Source organism: Lynx canadensis, chromosome F1 (assembly GCF_007474595.2).
Source record: "Lynx canadensis isolate LIC74 chromosome F1, mLynCan4.pri.v2, whole genome shotgun sequence".
NCBI lineage: Eukaryota > Metazoa > Chordata > Mammalia > Carnivora > Felidae > Lynx > Lynx canadensis.
Window position 1 is genome coordinate 57029969 of NC_044319.2, and position 19161 is coordinate 57049129.

A 19161-nucleotide genomic window follows, 5' to 3' on the forward strand; every position below is an offset into this window, starting at 1 on the left:
AATAACCTTAAATAGAATAATCATACATAAGTCAACAATAAAATGAAGTTCTCAAAAGAATAGAAGTATAAATCAAAACAAAAGAAAACAAACCCAAGGAAGTGTTCCTTCCTTACCTCAGTATGTTCCAGCAGGTTCGAGCCATAGAGCCTAGCTGTAGTCGCAACTCGAGCCAAGTAGCGAAGTATGGAATTTATGTCTGTGAATACCACATTTCTAGAATACAAGCAGGAGATAAAATATTACCATAGCTCTAGCAAATCAGTAGGAGTCATGAGACTTACGAAGAACTGTAAAAATAGAACCCTTACATTTACCATGTAGTTTCTACTACAGTTTAAAAAAAATCTGCCTAAAAAAAAACAATCTGCCTAATTCATTCTTTACTGTTTCTATCAAATTCCAATATGTTCTGAATGTTCAGTTAAATCTGACAATTCAGTTAAGAGTGGACTATCTATACTGCTTTGTCCTTCTAACTATTGTCTATTCAGTGGTGAAAATATAATTGGGATATCAAGAGTAACTGATGTAAAATAAATCAAGGCAGAGAAGTCAAGGATATACAGTCATAAAGATGCTAGTTGTATCAACTTCCAAGTAAAGATGACAGATCAAACCATATAAAAACTGTTCTGTAAAAATTATTTTTTAAAAAGACACACACCCATAGGAAAAAGAGACTAAGGAAAAGAAAGAATAACAATAAAAATTCAGAAGCTAGAGAGATGAATTTAACAGGTCTGAAAAAAACGAATCTTAAGCAGACAGTGGACAAAGCTGAAAACCAACCTAACTTCAATTTTAGAATCCACAAAAGACTTAGGAATGGAAATAAGAATGAACTGGGGCTAAAATTAGGAGGGCTGGTAAAAAGTCTATTTAAGAATCAGTTGGAGGACACACGGGTGGCTCAGTTAAGTGTCCAATTCTTGATTTTGGCTCAGGTCATGATCTCATGGTTCATGGGGTCAAGCTCCAATTCAGGCCCTGCACGGACAGCCCAGAGCCTGCTTGGGATTCTCTCTCTCCCTCTCCCTCTGCCCCTCCATCACTTGCACACACACACACACACACTCTCTCACAATAAATAAATAAACATTAAAAAAAAAAGAGAATCGGCTGGAAATAGATACCATCAAACCCTATTCTGCACAGCTGGGCTGCTTCTCTTATTCAATCTCGGCAAAAACTGGAGGTTTATTCTCTAAGCACTAAAACAGAGGGTCTCTCAACTGGCGGAAATTGGTCACTGCTGAGTTGGTTTATGCAAGTAACGGGGTAAATGAATATACATATACTAGATGCTGAGATCTTTAGCCTTCTTCCCTCTCTTAGCTCCCAAAATATTCTGGTATGAACTCTTTACCTTCTAAACAAGAGACTGAAAGTCTTCACTGAATAATCTCATCAGCTTAAGAAGAAATAACTAAGGATACTAACATCAGAAGTTCCCACTAAATAAAATGCTCAATCAGACCAAAGTATGCTCAGAGCTGACAAGCCCACCCTTGAGGTCAGAATTTGCAAACAGCTTTAAATTCCTACCAAAATCTAAGAAGGTCATCAGGAATTACCAAATATTTGAAGAAAGCTTTTAACTTAAAAGATAGTAACCAAAATAAGCACATAGTAAAATGCAACCTGGACAAATTAGGAAAAAGAAAACGAAACAATATATTGCAATCATAAAATAACAAGATACTGTTAAGAGAAGTACCCAAAAAATAAAAAACAGCTCTTAGATACTAAAAATATAGTAGCAAAAATAGAAAAAACTCAATAGAAAAAAATGGGATGATAAAGTTGAAGAACACTCCAGAAAGTAAAAAGAAAAAAATAGATGGAAAGTGAAGGTGATACTTAATCCTAATATCCCTATAAAGAACAGAAAATGGAGGAGAAAATCATCAAAAATTTTTAAACATTTTCCAAAACAGAAAGATTTCCATTCCACATTTAAAAGAGACCAAGCACCCAGTGGAAGAGATTTTTTTAAAGGCCCACACGGGGCACGTGGCTGGCTCAGTCGGTAGAACATGTGACTTAATCTCATGGTTGTGAGTTCGAGCCCCAGGTTGGGGGTAGTGATTACTTTAACATCTTAACAAAAAAAACCAGACCCACACTAAAGCATATCACTGTGAAATTTCAGAATACTGAATCACCAGAAAATATTCCTGCAAATTCCTAAAGTCACACAGAACAGATCAGGAATCAGACAGGCTTCAAAAGAGAACAAAGCAAACAATTATTCCATGGAAAAGTAAAAGTTGTACACAAAAAGTAATCATAGTATGTGGCTCAGCAGTGAGTAAAACTTACTAGGTCATTACAGTGTAAACACTGAAAGGTGACCTAATCAAAATTACGATACAACTACACTAGGAGGAAGGAGGAGAGGGGAGTGGAAGAGTGTGTTTGAGTATGTGTTTTTGTGTATCTTGCCCCTTTCCCAAAATAAGTCTTTCTGTCAGTTTATTATGAACCTTTCAACACTTTTCAAATCTGCACCTTGCTGGAGAATATCCTTGAAATTTTCTTTCAATTTGGTCTAGATTCTACTATCTGGTGAAATACTGTTAAAAGAATCTGAAACCAGGTTGTGTCCATTTCTTAGTTTCATTAAACAAAAATTAAAGAGAATAATATCTCCCTTTCCAGTTCTTTTTATTCTTTCCAGTGGGTTCCAAAAGAAAGATGTTTAATCTTCTATATATCCCAGGATGCAAATGATTCACTTTAATCAAGAACATATAGTATATGCTCATTGTAGAAAACTTGGAAAACAGAGAAGGGAAAAAAAAAACCCAAACACCCATAATTCCATCACCCAGAAACAGACACTATTGAAAGTGCTGCACACTTCTCAAACATATTTTTCTATGCAAATATGTGATTTTATCTTTACGTTCTGTTTTTTTAATTAACATTATATTGTAAATATAACCCATCACTAAAAGTTTTTCATAAGCTTTTTCACAGATGCCTAACATTCCATGCTGTGGATTTACCATATTTAGTTATTTGCTATTACTACTAATTTTGAATATTTCCAATTTTCTACCAGAATAAATCACAGTAGAATTAAAAACCCTTATGTATAGGGGCACCTGGGTGGCTCAGTCAGTTAAGCATCTGACTTTGGCTCAGGTCGTGATCTCACGGCTCATGGGTTCAATCCCTGCATTGTCATGTCAGCTGTGCTGACAGCTCAGCGCCTGGAGCCTGCTTCGAATTCTCTCTGCCCCTCCCCCACTCCTCCACTCTGTCTCTCAAAAATAGACAATCATTAAAAATTCTTCACTCTTAAAAAAAAACCTCATGTATAAATCATTCTGTACATTTCTACTTTCTTTTAGATTATAAGTGGGATCAGATACCTTACTGACAAATATGTGTCTCTGGATATACTTCTCTTAAGAATGAAGAATAGCATACTTCTTTCTAGGGACAATCTACCAACTAGCAAGTAAAACAAGCACACAACATTGAATTCTGAATATTTCAAAAAATGCTGTTCAGTACTGAAAACAGAGATATAAAAGTACTTACTCAGACACATGAAGAATATTCTCTTTCCCTTCTTCAACAGAAATGCTGACATTGTCTTTCACATGTTCTACAGCCAACAAAGCTCCTAAAAATAATGACATGAAAAGATTTTTCTTTATAAACTTGAATCATAAAGCAGTAAGAATGACTCAACAAACCAGTGTTAAGTCCTGCAAGGAGTAAACTTTTTTCCTAATGGTCTATAAACAGAAAGTATGGTCTTCTGGTCTTGAGGAAATATTACATCAGAAATTATTCATTGGCACAGTCCAACTGCTTTTGAATATGTTCAGCTTCCAGTTAAGGACACTGAAATTAATCTTTTCCTCCCTCAGAAGACAAGAAGAAATGAGAATAGCGCCTTCTATAAAAACTATTGTTAATAACATTTCAGTGATTACTATGTGGTGGACACTGTGCTAAATGCTTTACAGTCATCGGAATTTTCAATCTTTATGGTAACCTTAAGAGGTGGTCACCTTTATCTCCATTTTACAGAGGAGGAAACTGGGCTCGGAAGGATTAAATAATGAACCCAAGTTCTTGACTAAATATGTGCCACTCAGGAAGTGAACGCAGGTCTAAGGCAGTCCAGAATTCAAACTCTAAAACACGGTGTAATCTGCCTCTCAATACCTATTAAATATCCTAAATTGACTCATTTAGTCCTGTAAGTTTGGATAACATGGGCCACCAACACCCAGATATTGATTTCTAAATATCATGCTCTACTGGAAACAGGGCTGCGGCAGGGAAGGTACGAGATAACCCTGGAAAATCTTGTGCTAGAAAGCAAGTACACAAATAGATATGCCAAAAGGACACAGAGGCCAGCTTGGAGGGGCTCCCACTGGCAAACAGTAGCAATGTAACCACTAAAGTAAATGACACAAGTTTTACTGTCTCCACACAATGAAATCCTAAATGGCAAATAAAAAGCATGAAGTACTGTTACAGGCAGCAGGACAGATGAATCCCAAAGCATTATCCTATGTACAAAAGAATATATATATGATTCAATACATATGTAATTCTAGAAAAAGACAACAGTGACAGAAAACAGATCAGTGACTATCAGGGATGAGAGATGGGGAAGGGAAACTCACTGCAAAGGGGCATAAAGGTACTTTCCGAAATCAGAGAAATATTCCCTATCATTATTGTGGTGGTTACTGTATGTTACTTGTCAATTTTAAATTGGCAAAGTTTAGTATATGCATGTTGTAAGTCAATAAAATGATTTCAAAAAATAAAAATTTTAAAAGAATAAAAGTAAATAATACAGATTATAACTTTTGAGTACATTTTGTTATGAATTTTTTTTAATGGGAAAGAAAAATATCTTCTGACACAAAAATGCCAACTAATACATGTAGGAAGAACAGCAGAATTGGAAGGTCACCTTTGGCACCTTCTTAATCATAATCAAGTTGGGAAGGAAGCATCAATGGATGATGAAACCAGTAAGTGAAGGTTTGAGTAGGATGTTTACATGGTCCCAAAGCATTCAAAATGCCTTTTAAATGCAAAGGGAAAGCTTTCCAGTGCGAAAAGCTGGCTGACACCATCTTAAGTAACTGAGATTAGATCACCGGTAATGGGAAAAATTAACTTCATGCACCAATTAATGGGTTGAAATGAAGAATACTGAATCACTTCTGTGCTACTCTTGCCAAAGATGTGTAGCTGAATCTAGCCACAAGGAAACATCAAACAATCTGATCAGGGGACATTCTTCAAGTAATTGGTCTTCAGCCTTCACAGAGGTCAAAGCTATGAAAGTCAAGGAAAGACTAAGACTATATTCCAGATTGAAAGAAACCGCAGAGACATGACAACTAGGTGCAAAGCATGATTCTGGATTTTGATTCCTGCACTATGGAGAGTACTGCTGGAACAATTAGTGTTGGAATATGAATGAACAGGGTCTGTGCATTAAACGGAAGAATGATATCAATGTGTACTTCCTGATTTTGATGTTCCTGTCAGGTCACAAACTTTTTCCTCACTTGAGAGAGCACTACACTGGCATATTCTGGATGCTGAAGCATCATTATCTGCAGTGTGCTCTCCAGTGGTACAAGGGGAAAAGTATTTTGTTCTATTCTTGTACCTTGAAGTTTGAAGTTATCTTAACATTAAAACTCCACATGCTGAACGCATATAAAATAGGGAAATAACAATAATGCAATCTGTTTTCTAAATGTTTCATCTAATTTTACTGATTTAAAGGTAAGATGTATTTTGATTAAGCAATGTGAAGAATTAAAAACAAAAAAGGAGAGAAGCAAATATATATTCTATAACTGGTCTACCGTTCAAAATGACAATAATTTTTTTTAAGATCCTCTTCCAGAATTAAGTCAGAATGTGATTCTGAGTTCTACAATTCACTAAGGAAACAGGTCTATCACCTTCAAGGTGATTTTCTAAGTAACATTAGTAAAAACTACAGCTAGAAAATACATAAATTGTTAAGAATTTTACCTACAGTCTCATGTAATTCTGGCAACCAACCCTATGTGGAAGATACTATTCCTCTTAATCAAGGAAACTGTAGGAGAAGCCAAACAAAGAACTTGCCAATGTTCCACAACTAGTAAGTGGCAGCCAGGATTGGACCTAAGTCTCCAGGAAGCAAATGTCTTTGCTCTTAACCATGAGACCACACTGTCTAGTGCTTTCCAGCCCAAAAAGCAAAACCCATTTCTTCCGGAGTTCATGGATTAGGGTGAGGTTAGCCCATAATTACTGGAACCAATAGGTTCAAACACCAGCATTTTTAAAGTACTTAAAATGGCTATTGTGGGTTTTGTTCCAAAAGACTCAGAATGCCACCAAAGCTGAAAATGGAGTGAATAATTCTGTCAACCGTATGTGGTCAACTGCATCTAAAGATCGGCACTTCTCCCACATTAGTAAAGTATCTGTGAGTCTAGACTATGTAAACACATTACCAAATAGGAGATTAATAAACTACTTAAATTCTTTTGTGTAATTTTCCAAAGTAATAAAAAAGCAGAAATTCCAAGCCATCTATCTACAATAACCTCAGCCACAAAGAAAAAGCAATTCCAAATAGAACTGAAGATGTATTAGGTGTATGGAAACCAATATGACAATAAATTTCATATATTGAGAAAAAAATCCCTATCTAAAACAAGTGCCTATGAATAAGAAAAGTATTTACAACTGAATTCAAATAATATACTTCCTTTGATAATATTTAAAATGACTTCACACTATATCACATACTATGTAAAATGCAAAAAATAATTCTGTAAATAAAACTCTAGGCAGTTAAAAAAAAAAAAAAAAGATGTATTAGGAAGGTGACAGATCCGATGTTTATTCTGGCCTTGACTACATCCATAAGGATGTGTGTGGTAAAGCAACCCGATCAGTCCGCAGTATACTTGAGTGTTCCAGCAATTACCGTGCCACCATTAATTAAAAACAAGTGCAACCTCAGTTTTAATACAACCTCAGCGACTACGATCGTCTGCCTGGTTCCCTTTGAATCCAATAAAACATAAAGTAGTGAAGTGCACTGAAGATCTTTTCTGAGACGAGGGAGGAAGGGAGACGGAAGGGGATATGCTACAAGAGAGGCGAAGATAATGGGATTTTAACTTTCAAAATGATATTTCTATGAGCAGTTCTAGGTCTCTAGGGAAAGCCACTTCAAAAAGGGAGAGGGGAGCTGGCTGAGAGTCATCCCTCTTAGAGAAAAGGACCGAGGCTGAGCGACGTGTCGCCCTGCCCGGGCTCACACCACGCCTCCCTCCACGCCCGAGTAAACCGTCTCCGGGAGCAGATCCACACGGCCAAGGACGGAAGATGAGGGCCGCGCTGCTTACTCCGTGTACAGTTTCGGGAAGACGGCAGGCCTAATCCCACACCGCGACCGCCACTGCGCAACGCCGGGCGCGGCGACCTTCCCTGCCCCGCACCCTCCCCGGCTGATGCAACCCACTTAGGTCGGCGGCCTCGGTCCCTTACCCAGCGGAGGGTCTCCTGCATTTACGGTCAGACAGAGCGTCGCCATCCCCGCCGGTCTGCGGCTCTGTCAGTGCGCCTGCCTGGCCGTCAGAACCACCCCGAACCCGCCGAAAGCGAGAAGCTGCAACGTGTGCACGCGCCTGACGCTGCCGCAGCCTTCGCCCCTCCCCTGCGTCGTGGCTGCCGCCGTCTCCGCGCACACCGTGATGCGTCATCGCCGTGCGCCGTCTCCGCCCCGCCGCGGGCCCCGTGGTCTTCGACCCCGCCCCTCTGCTTCAGAGGGAAGGAGGGCCTAGAGGCGTTTCGCGCGGCCAACGGAGGGGGCTGAGGCGAACGAGACTTTACGACCCTTCGTAAAGCGAGAAGAGCAGGTGTGAGAGCGTTTCCGAGGTGTGAGGGCTTGCACGTGAGCCACAAAACGGAACACGCCAGGGGAGCGGTGTGTTGTTGATGGGCACTGTGTGTTTAGAAACACAGAGAAGTCGTGGAAGCACCGTGCACATCAAACCATGTTACACTGGGGATGGGGGGAGCTTTTCTGATTTTCCGCATTTTTCAAAAGAAGAATGCATTTCCAAGAGTTATTTTCATGTTTGAAAATAATGCTTAAAAAGAAAGGATTTATTTGTAAAAGGCGTTACTAAAAGCCAGTGCCCGCGTTTGTCTTGGCTTTGTTTGCCTGGACGCGGATTTCTCCTCTACACCCCGTGGGAAGGGGTGGGGGTAGAGGTAGGGGCATGTGTGTGCGTGTGTGTACTCCAAGGGCTGGTATTCGAGCCAAGGGGTCAAGAATTGATTCCAAAAAAATATCTCAACTTCATCACCCCACCAGTACCACCACCAATACATGCCCCACGTGGCCTCAAGTGGGGGTGGCATTAAGTGGGGCCACTTGGTGCTATTCAACTGGAGCCTGGGGTGGTCAAAGGTGCAGAAGGGCTTCACTCACCTGATGCCTGAGGTGGGAAGTCTGGAAGCCTAGGCTCAGCTGGACCCCACCCCTCTCCATAGGTCCTCTCCATGTGAAGCCTCCAGCAGGGGAGTAAGACTTCTTACAGGGTATCTCAGTATCAGGAAAGTGAAGGTTCCAAAAGACCAAGATGAAAACTGCTAGGGTCCTCCTGATCTAGCTTCGAAAATCACATAGCGTCACTTTTGGGCCACTTGATTGGTGACCAGTGAGTCACAGGGCCCACCTGGATACAAAAGAAGGGACTACACCAAAGCATCAATACGAGGAGGTATGGTTCACTGGGGTCTGTAGTAGATTTCTTGTGTCTCCCAAGAAAAGTCCAAGTCCTGGCCCTCAGTCCCTCTAAATGTGACTATTTGGAAACAGAGTCTTTGCATATGTTATGAAGTTAAGGATATTAAGATGACATCATCTTGGAGAGGGAAATTTGACACACTTTAATGAAGTCACAGAGACACAAAAGGAAGGGCTCCAATGGGTCAGGTTGAAAGTCAGGATGTCTGCATCACCAATTTCAAAATCTTCTTACTGAATCAGAGAAACCCACTGATGCATAATGAACTGAACATCACCACCAATAGGCTCTATGGAAAAATGATGCATCAGTTTCTTCAGGACTTGAATAACGTTAACAAACTGTACCTAGCCAGTGTGGGTTCTGCTGATTAGGTAAATGCTGCTGAAGAACGTAAAGAAGGTTCATTCCTCAGTGAAAAGCCAAACAAATGAAGAACATCAAGGACTGCTTCCCAGTGGCTCTCTTAGCAAATCTGTTGTGCTAATCTTAGCAAATATGGTTCTGGTGGACACAGTCCATTTCAAAGAGCAGTGGGACCAGGAATTTGATAAAGAACATACTAAGAGGGAGAATTTGGACTGAACAAGAATATGAGCAGATCTGAGCAAGGTCTTTAATTCTGCCTTCCTTAAGGATGTGCAAGCCAAGATTCTGAAATGCCATAAAAAGGCAAGCATGGCTTTGCTGATCTAAGCACGATTGATCATGCGGATCTAAGGAGGATTTTGCTGCTGCCAAATGAAGTAAATGGTCTGCAGAAGCTTGAAGATAAACTCACTCCTGAAAAATTGATAGCCTGGGCAACTTACAGAATGCAAGCCAGAGTGATGTAGATTTGTACTTATATCAGTTCAAAGTGGAAGAGAGCTCTGGTATCAAGGCCATGCTGGGAGCCATGGGAATAGTGGATGCATTCAGTCAACAGAGCATGACCAGGAGCCAGGGTGTTGAGGTGTCTAAAGTCCTACACAAGTCCCTTGGGGAGGTGGCTGAGCAAGGCACAGAATCTGCAGCTGCCACTGGCATGGAAACTTCCGACGTCATTGCCCTTTTATGAAAATTTCCATTGCGATCACCCTTTTCTGTTCTTTGAGCACATTAAAACCAACAGCATCTTTTTCTTTGGCAGAGCCTCCCCTCCCTAGATGCTGTCAGCCGGTCACTACTTTTGGTAAAAGCTCACAGAGTTCTGGGAAATTGACTGCTAGAAATAACAGGTTCTATTTGTTTTCCTTTCTAGTATCAGTCACAACCAAGAATTTAATAGTTGGAATATCATGTCTGCCTATTTCTCTCACTCCACAAATGTGTAAACCTACATTTTCCCCACTAAAGTTCCCTTTGGACATTAAAATAACATTCCCTTTGGACAAAATGTTCAGCTTCAAGATTAGACAAAGGGATATTTCAATACTGCATCTTCTAAAGTTGAAATATTGTTTCTGAACTGTTTACATGAACCAAACCAAATTAAACCTGCTCTTCAAACTTATTAACCCAGATTCCTCCATTTCTTTGAATTTAGCTAATATCTGGGACCCTTACATGTCTATTTTATTTTATTTTATAAAATACATTATCAGTAAACCAATGACTAAAAAAAACAAAAATAGTAGTACATCTTTTATCTGTTTGCACCACTTTCCTTTTGCCTGAAATTATTTTCCCCCAGATTTTCATGACTGACTTCTTATTCAAATTTCAGATCTGAATGTACCTTCACACGTCCCTTTTGATGTCTTTAGCTTTTAATTTTTGCTAATATTGCATTTCTTATCTATAGCCTTTCAGACATAATATTTACAGATTAAGGTCTTTTTAACTTGCAAACACAAAAGTGAGAAGTGGAATTGTTACCTGTTTAGCCTTGTAAAGATGGTTCCATAACATGTTTAACCTCATATTCATGGATGGTCCCTCTCGGCTAGTAAATCAGACAAAATGTTCTATTTGAAGTCAGTGTAGTCTTAGATCGTCTTTTGTTACTTCTTCTGTTTTATATTTATCCTTTTAAAATCGCTTAGCAGAGAGCTGCTTATGCTGCCACTTCAAGCTTCTATGTTTTGGCCCTTTTATTATATATCTGCTTTTTTTATGATTATAGACTCATAATTTCATTCAAACAAAACAATGGAAGAGGCTTTCATTTTTCCTGGTCACAATATCATAAATGGCCAAGGGACAATATGTAGCTTTTTCTAAATGTGTGGAAATACTTAAATGAGATAATGGTTAGAGGGGGTAGGAAAAAGAGAATTATAAAGTGCTATGTGATGCCATTAAGATAAGGAAACTTGTATTGTCATGCTCAGCTTTTATTTTATGACTATTAAGAACTCCAAGGTGAAAGTCACATTCCCCCCTAGTTATGGGCCCCTCCACTTCATCAGCCAATACCTCACGTAACTTTCAGGGAGCTGTTTCAGATTTGGTCACAGCTTCCATCTAGGTAGTAAGCAATGTGCTCACAGAGTGCTAATACTGTGATAGATTGCACTGATACTTTGAAGCTGCCCTCTTCTAAATATACTCCTCTTGGTCAAAGTGATTTTTAGGATTTTTTTGATATTATTAAGTTTCACAAAGGGTCCAATAGACTTTCCTGCACATCACCGATGTACACTCACTAAATATTACGCAGTGATTGAATCGTATATGAGATATAGGGAAAAGATCAGTGTTTATTTGCTGAGGAATTCTTGGGTCTCTCTTAAAAATTCTTTTCATATTGAGTGTCTTTTTCCATATGACGTACTAGGGATACAGAGAATCTTGAAATCACTTCCTCAACAGATGAATAACCAAATAACCTGTTTTTGAACACCTTCAGTGATGAGGAACTTAATACTGCTCAAGACAGCTTCCTCTGTTTCTAAACACCTATTACTATTAGAGGCATCTAAATCTGCTTTTCTGTACATCTGCCCACTACCCTCAGAGGCTGTTCAGAACAGGTCTGGGATCCTCTGCATGGCAACTTTTCATACACTGGAAGTTGTCATGATGCCTCCCATGTCTTTGTTCTCTAGGCCAGATGTCTCCAGACCTTTCAACAATCCTTCAAATGATAGTTTTAATCTATCCCACCTTCCCTCTTACAAACATGCTTATGTTACTCAATGTGTCTTTTAAAATGTGATACTCAGAACTGAACAAAAGGTTCTGGGTGTGGTGTGATCAGGGCAGAGTGCAGGCAGAAGCACTGTCTTTTGTTTTGCCCATCACCATGCTAATAACGTACGCCACGTTAGCTCTTTACAGCCACAGGAAACTGTTGACTCATATTAATATTGTAAACAACTCCAGGACAGAGAGCCCAGAAATAAACCCATACTTAAAAGGTCAATTAACTATGAGAAAGGAGGCAAGAATATACAATTCTTGAATATACAAGAATATACAAGTGTTTTAAATAAATGGTGTTGGGAATACTGGACAGCTACATGTAAAAGAATGACCACTTTCTCACACCATACACAAAAATAAGCTCAAAATGTATCAAAGACCTAAATGTGAGACCTGAAACCATAAAAACCCTAGAAGAGAACATAGGCAGTAATTTCTCTGACATCGGCCCTAGCAATATTTTTCTAGATATGTCTCCTAAGGCAAAGGAAACAAAAGCAAAAATAAACTGTTGGGACTACATCGAAATAAAAAGTTTCTGCACAGCAAAACTGCACAGCAAAAGAAACAATCAACAAAACAAAAGGCAACCTACAGAATGGAAGAAGATATTTGCAAATGATATATCTGATAAGGGGTTAATATCCAAAATGTATAAAGAACTTATACAAGTCAAAACCAAAAAAACCCACAAATAATCCAATTAAAAATGGACAGAAGACATGAATATACATTTCTCCAAAGAAAACATGCAGATGGCCAACACACACATGAAAAGATGTTCAACATCACTAATCATCACAGAAATGCAAATTAAAACCACAATGAGATACCACCTGTCAGAATGGCTAGTTGCAAAAAAAAACAAGAAACAACAAGTGTTGGCAAGGATGTGGGGAAAAGGAAACCCTTGTGCACTGTTGTTGGGAATGTAAATTGGTACAAGCATTGTGGAAAAAAATACGGAGTTTCTTCAAATACTAAAAAGAAATATACCATATGACCCACTAATTCTACTACTGGGTGTCTGCCACCAAAAAACCAAAAATACCAATTTAAAAATATATATGCACCCCTACGTTTACTGCAGCATTATTCACAATAGCCAAGATATGGAGACAACCCAAGTGTCCATCCATAGATGAGTGGATAAAGATATGGTATACACACACACACACACACACACACACACACGAATATTACTCAGCCATGAAAAAGAATGAAATCTTACCATTAGTAACAACATGGATGGACCCAGAGGGTATTATGCTAAGTGAGATAAGTCAGACAAAGAAAGACAAATACATATGATTTCACTCATATGTGGAATCTAAAAAACAAAATAAATGAACAAATGAGAAACCAGACTCTTAAATACAGGGAACAAACTGGTAGTTGCCAGAAGGGAGGTGGGGGAGGGGACAGATGAAATAGGTGAAGGGGATTAAGAGGTACAAACTTCCATTTGTAAAATAAATAAGTCATGGAGACAAGAAAAGTACAGCATAGGGATTTTAGTTAGAAAGATTGTAAACAACTAAAATCCCTCGAGTTCCCCATTCTCTGCTTAACTAATGTAAGATGTTGCATGCACTAACTTAGCCTAGTCTTGATCCATAGAAGATTTGATAGAGCTAACATTTTCATTTTAAATATCATTGCTAACTTTTAACTTTTGAGATTGTTTTAGTTCCATCTATGTCATTCAGCACATTGACTACTGTCAAAGTAATACAGACGGTTCTGAAAAGACTTAGGTACAAACATTCCAAGTGCCCAATGACTGCATGAGTCCAGAAATGCCTTAACAATTCAGAAGAGAGTGGGATTGTTTACGGAGTAGGAAAGAGATTAGTGCTAAGAAGTAATGATAACTATTCTATTTGTTTATAGAGTTCTGCAATCGTATTATTCTTCCCAGTCGAAACCGTATCATTCTTGATTTTGAGAAGCATGGAATCATCAAGAAAATGGATGTCATCAACAGAAATGACAAAAAGAGTGTACAACTGTGGTACACAAATAGAAACCTGCTTTCGGGAAAGTAGGACTACAGCAGTAAGAGTCTCAGGTCTTAGGACCATTATCTTGTTGGATGATTTTATTAGTTCCAATCATTTTCCTAGACATTTTGAATTTTCTAGGTACTTTTTTTCTTTCTAGCCAATATTTCTACCTCCTATTTCTTTCATTGTCAAAGGGGCAATGTTTATGTTGAGCAAAAACACATTTCTCTTACTCCTGACTTTGTGGGAATGTAGCTGTTTCACTATCAAGAATAGTGTTTCCTTCTAGTATCTTACAGATACTCACTATCCAATTTAGGAAAATTGCTTCTGTTCTTAGGTTAGCAGTATTTTTTCTTAAAAAAAATTAAAATGGGCATTTTCAGCATCTACTGAGATTCAAACAACACATTAAACCCTTCTTACGTTCTTTACATGTAATTTACATTCTTAATGTAAATTAACAGGAAATACAGAGGTGAAAGAAAAAAACTCTGCCCTTCATAAAGGGACCTAGTCTTATACATGAAAGAGACAAATAAAATTTGCTATACAATGGGATACATGCAGCAAGAGAAATACATTCATCTTTTTTTTTTAAACATTTACTTATTTTCAAGAGATGCAGAGTGCAAGTGGGGGAAGGGCAGAGAGAGAGAGGGAGACAGAATCTGAAGCAGGCTCCAGGTTCTGAGCTGTCAGCACAGAGCCCGACATGGGGCTCAAACTCACGAACCGTGAGATCATGACCTGAGCCGACATTGGCCACTTAACCGACTGAGCCACCCAGGTGCCCCAGAAATACCTTCATCTTAAAAACATTTTGGAGGGGGCACCTGGGTGGCTCAATCAGTTAAGAGGCCGCTTTTGGTTTCCGCTCAGGTCATGATTTCACAGTTTGTGAGTTCCAGCCCTGCGTCAGGCTCTGTGCTGACAGTGAGGAGCCTACTTGGGATTCTCTCTCTCTCTGTGTCTCTGTCCACCCCTCCCTGGCTCATGCTCACTCTCTCACAAAATAAATAAATAAACTAAAAAAAATTAAAAAAACATTTTGGAAATAAGAGTAATAACAATAAATGCATGAGTAAAAGCTTACACAAGGTACAAGGTAGCTCAGAAGATGGAAAATGATTATTCACGGTGAGTAGGGGAGGGAAGAGAGAATAGTAAAGGAAAGCTTCCAGTAAGAGATGGCATATCTAAGGGATGGAAAAAAAGAGGTCAAAGAAAGAACATGAGCTAAAGCCTGGAGTTGTGAAGCTGTGTGTATTTGGAAAACCGGCCAGTTCGTTACTGCCAGAATGTAAAATGTTTTGCAATGAGAGATTAAAAAGCTGGAATGTCAGCAGATACTAAATTATAAAGAGTTCTGAGGAACTCGAGTTCATTCTGTGATAGGAAGTCAGTAAAGAGTTTTAAGCAGCAGCAAGAGATATGATTAGGATTGCATTTTACAAGGACCGTTTCGACAACAGTATGGCAGGTGGATTGTTGTGTGCAGAAACGGTGGCAGAGAGACCAGTTAAAATGTCATTACAGCAATCTATCAGAGAGGAGGTAAAAGATGAAGGCCTAAACTTAGGCAATAAAAATCAGAATTGAGAACAGAGAGGAAGTTCCAGACATATTTGAGAGGTCGACTCAGTGGTGAATGAGGAGATGCTGAGGAAGGGGGTGGTGGGAGGGAAGCAGGTGTGCCTGGGTTTATAGCCAGGCTTCAGGTTGGATGATTGGGTGGATGGTTGTCATCGTCTAAGAAGCAAGACAGGAGGGAAAACAGGTTGGCCAAGTATTTGGCCCCAAACTGATTTTTTGAGATGCTTCCATCTAGACAAAGGGGTGCCTGGCTGGCTCAGGCGGTAGAACACGCGACTCTTGATCTTTGGGTCGTGAGTTCAGGCCCCATGGTGGGCATGGAGACTACTTAAAAAAAAAAAAAAAAAGGTATCTAGATGAATATCCCATAGCAACTGCATAATATAATTCTGAGGCTTAGTTCAAACATCTTGCTGGAGTTGAGTGGTTGTCGAAATTGTGGCGATAAACCAGGAAGAGGATATGGAGCTGTCCCATGTAATATGATGGGCACTAACCACGCAGGGCTATTTAATTTTTTTCTAACAGTTTCATTAAAATATAATTCATACACCGTACAATTTACCGATTTAAAGTGTGCAACTCAATGGCCTTTAGTGTATTCAGAGTTGTCCAATCATTAACACGATTTTAAACCATCACTCCAGAAAGAAACCCTGTATCTTTTAATAGTCATTTTCATTTCTCCTAAATACTCAAAACTAAACAAAAAAAATTTTAAGACTGTACATGACCTGGCTCCTGCCTCCCCGACCTCATTTTATAACGTTCTTCTATCCTTGTTCACTTTATTTCAGCCTATCCTGGCTCCCTTCCTGCTTTGTTTTTCTTTCTTTCCTCAGAGACACTGTGGTCGTTATTCCTACTGGAAATCTCAGCTTGGACATCACCTCCACAGAGAAGATATCCACTTTATGTAAAAGAGATCATCTTCCAGCCCCCCATCCTGCCCCAGTTGCTTTCTAGCTAATCTTCCTACTTGATTTCCTCTGCAGCATTTACCGCAATCAAAATAATTTCATTTACTTGTTCGTTATCTGATTTGCTTCACAAGAACATGAGCTCAACAAAGGAAAAGATTAGAGGTCAGCGTTATGTCCACTGTTGTATGTACCTAGAGCAGTGACTCACATATGTACTCAAAACATACTTGTTGGGCCACCTGGGTGGCTCAGTTGGTTAAGTGTCTGACTTTGGCTCAGGTCATGATCTCATAGTTCGGGAGTTTGAGCCCCACACCGGGCTGTGCACTGACGGTGCAGGGCCTGCCTGTGATTCTCTCGCTCTCCCTCTCTGCCCTTTCCCACTTGAGCACGCTCTTTCCCTCTCTCTCAAAAGTAAATAAACTTTATGTTTATTTATTTGTGAGAGAGAGAGAGAGAAAGAGACACAGAGCATGAGCAGGGGAGGGGCAGAGAGAGAGGGAGACACAGAATCCGAAGGAGGCTCCAGGCTCTGAGCTGTCAGCACAGAGCCTGACGCCGTCTCAAACTCATGAACCGTGAGATCATGACCTGAGTCAAAGTTAGACATTTAACTGACTGAGCTACCCAGGTGTCCCAAGGTCCCAAAATAAATAAACTTTAAACACCACCCCCCCCACACACACACACACTTGTTGAATGAATGAATGGAAGCCAAGGTGAGAGAAAGCATGGTATTTGGGGAGACCTCTAAATGGTTGAGCACAGCTGGATATAAGCTAGTGATCAGAGTTGATGCTGGAGAAGGAAGGCATCAGAGTTTACATGCTATGATAAGAAACTAGTATTTTATCTTGAAGGCAATAAGAAGCTCTAAAAGATTTTAAGTAAGGGAGTGGCACTACTAGATTTGACTTTGTAAAAAATCACCCTAGAGAACATGATAAGTGGAGTGAAGAAGAACTACAGCACAGGCAGGCAGATTCGTCAGGAAGATATCACAGTGATCCATGGAAGAAATAAAGGTGTATGAGGGTATAAATTAATGTATAAGCAATGGGATTGAAGAGAGAATGTAGACTTTCAAATATGTCTCTTGGATAACTCATTTTTAAAATTTTAATTTAATTTTTTATTTTTTAAAATTTACATCCAAGTTAGTTAGCATATAGTGAAGTAATGATTTCAGGAGTATTGGATAACTCATTTTTAAATAGGAGCCTGTAGGGGTGCCTGGTGGCTCAGTTGGTTAAGCATCTGACTTCAGCTCAGGTCATGATCTCATGACTCATGAGTTTGAGCTCCACGTCAGGCTCTGTGCTGACAGCTCAGAGCCTGGAGCCTGCTTCAGATTCTGTGTCTCCCTCTCTTTCTGCCCCTCCCCTGCTCATGCTCTGTCTCTGTCTCTCTCAAAAATAAATAAACATTAAAAAAAATTTAAATAGGAGCCTGTAGAAAATGGCTTCAGAAGTTATTCTCACATTGCACTTGGGCTTTTTTTTAAAAATTAGGTTTAACTGAGAATAAACTGAGGGTTGATGGGGGTGGGAGGGAGGGGAGGGTGGGTGATGGGCATTGAGGAGGGCACCTGTTGGGATGAGCACTGGGTGTTGTATGGAAACCAATTTGACAATAAATTTCATATTAAGAAAATTAGGTTTAGTCTCCTCTTTATAGATAGAGAACTCTACTCTTAGAGGGAAGTAAATGGATTTAGGAAGCGATTTCCAAATTTGGCCAATTACTAGAATCACCTTGAGGACTGGTAAAATAATTTAAGGAGGGATGGGAAAGAATGAAGAGCTTTGTAGACATAGTAATTCACAGATACCTGTGAGACACCAAAACAGGCTTTTGGGCATGGCAATTTAAAATTTGAGAGGATTGTTGTTGTTGTTTGTTTTAAAGTAAGCTCTACACCCAAAGTGGGGCTTGCACTCACAACTCCCAGATCAAGAATCATACGCTCTACTGACTGAGCCAGTCAGGTGCCCCTGAGAATTCTAAACTAGACAAAGATTTTGGAATTAAGGGTAAGCAGGTGAAGCCATATGTGTGGATTAGATCATCTAGTGAAAAGGTAGAACCCAGAGCAGAATCTTGGTGAACCCACTGACATTGAAATGAAGAGAGGCAAAGAGAAACCAAGAAAGGAGACTAGGTGGGAATGGCTGGAGAAGAAGAAAATCACTGAGAAGAGAGTTATAAGAGACTGGAGTGGTCAAAGGTGTCAATGTCAAGACGCCACACTTCAGGCTATGTTACAGATGCTGTGAAGTTATTATCTAAACTTCAATGATTATCAAAGTCCACAGAAGAGCTTTCTAAAAATATATAGAATCAAAACTGCTGGGATGAAGCCTATGAACGTATTTTTGAAAGCTTCCTAGGTGATGTAGTTGGGTTTGAGAACCATTAATTTAAACCACTTTTCTCTAATCCAACAACAGAGAAATGTATTTAAAAGCACTGCAAAGAGACCTAAAAAAGAAAAATCTGGGCAGAATGTCAGAATGATTTTGATAGCTTATGTTATAATCTCCCCTTGGAAAAAACTAAGGTAATTACCTAAATTTCCATAGTCATTACAATGATGCCATAAGAATAATGTGCACAGTAGAGAATATGTAATTTTCAAATACTACTCAAAATTTTTAAAAGATGGTAAAGAACATAAAGAAC

The 19161-nt window shown here is 39.3% G+C and overlaps 1 protein-coding gene across 1 annotated transcript in view; it reads right to left on the reverse strand.

The window, feature by feature from the left end:
* Positions 1 to 7712, reverse strand: part of EPRS1 (glutamyl-prolyl-tRNA synthetase 1) — a 72254-nt gene extending 64542 nt beyond the window's left edge. The window contains exons 1-3 of the mRNA XM_030302346.2: positions 7558 to 7712; positions 3556 to 3640; positions 117 to 216 (exon numbers count right to left, since the gene is read on the reverse strand). Coding sequence (XP_030158206.1) covers positions 117 to 216; positions 3556 to 3640; positions 7558 to 7603 — 231 coding nt within the window. The 5' untranslated portion in view covers positions 7604 to 7712. The remainder of the gene's footprint in view (positions 1 to 116; positions 217 to 3555; positions 3641 to 7557) is intronic.
* Positions 7713 to 19161: the final 11449 nt, after the last annotated feature.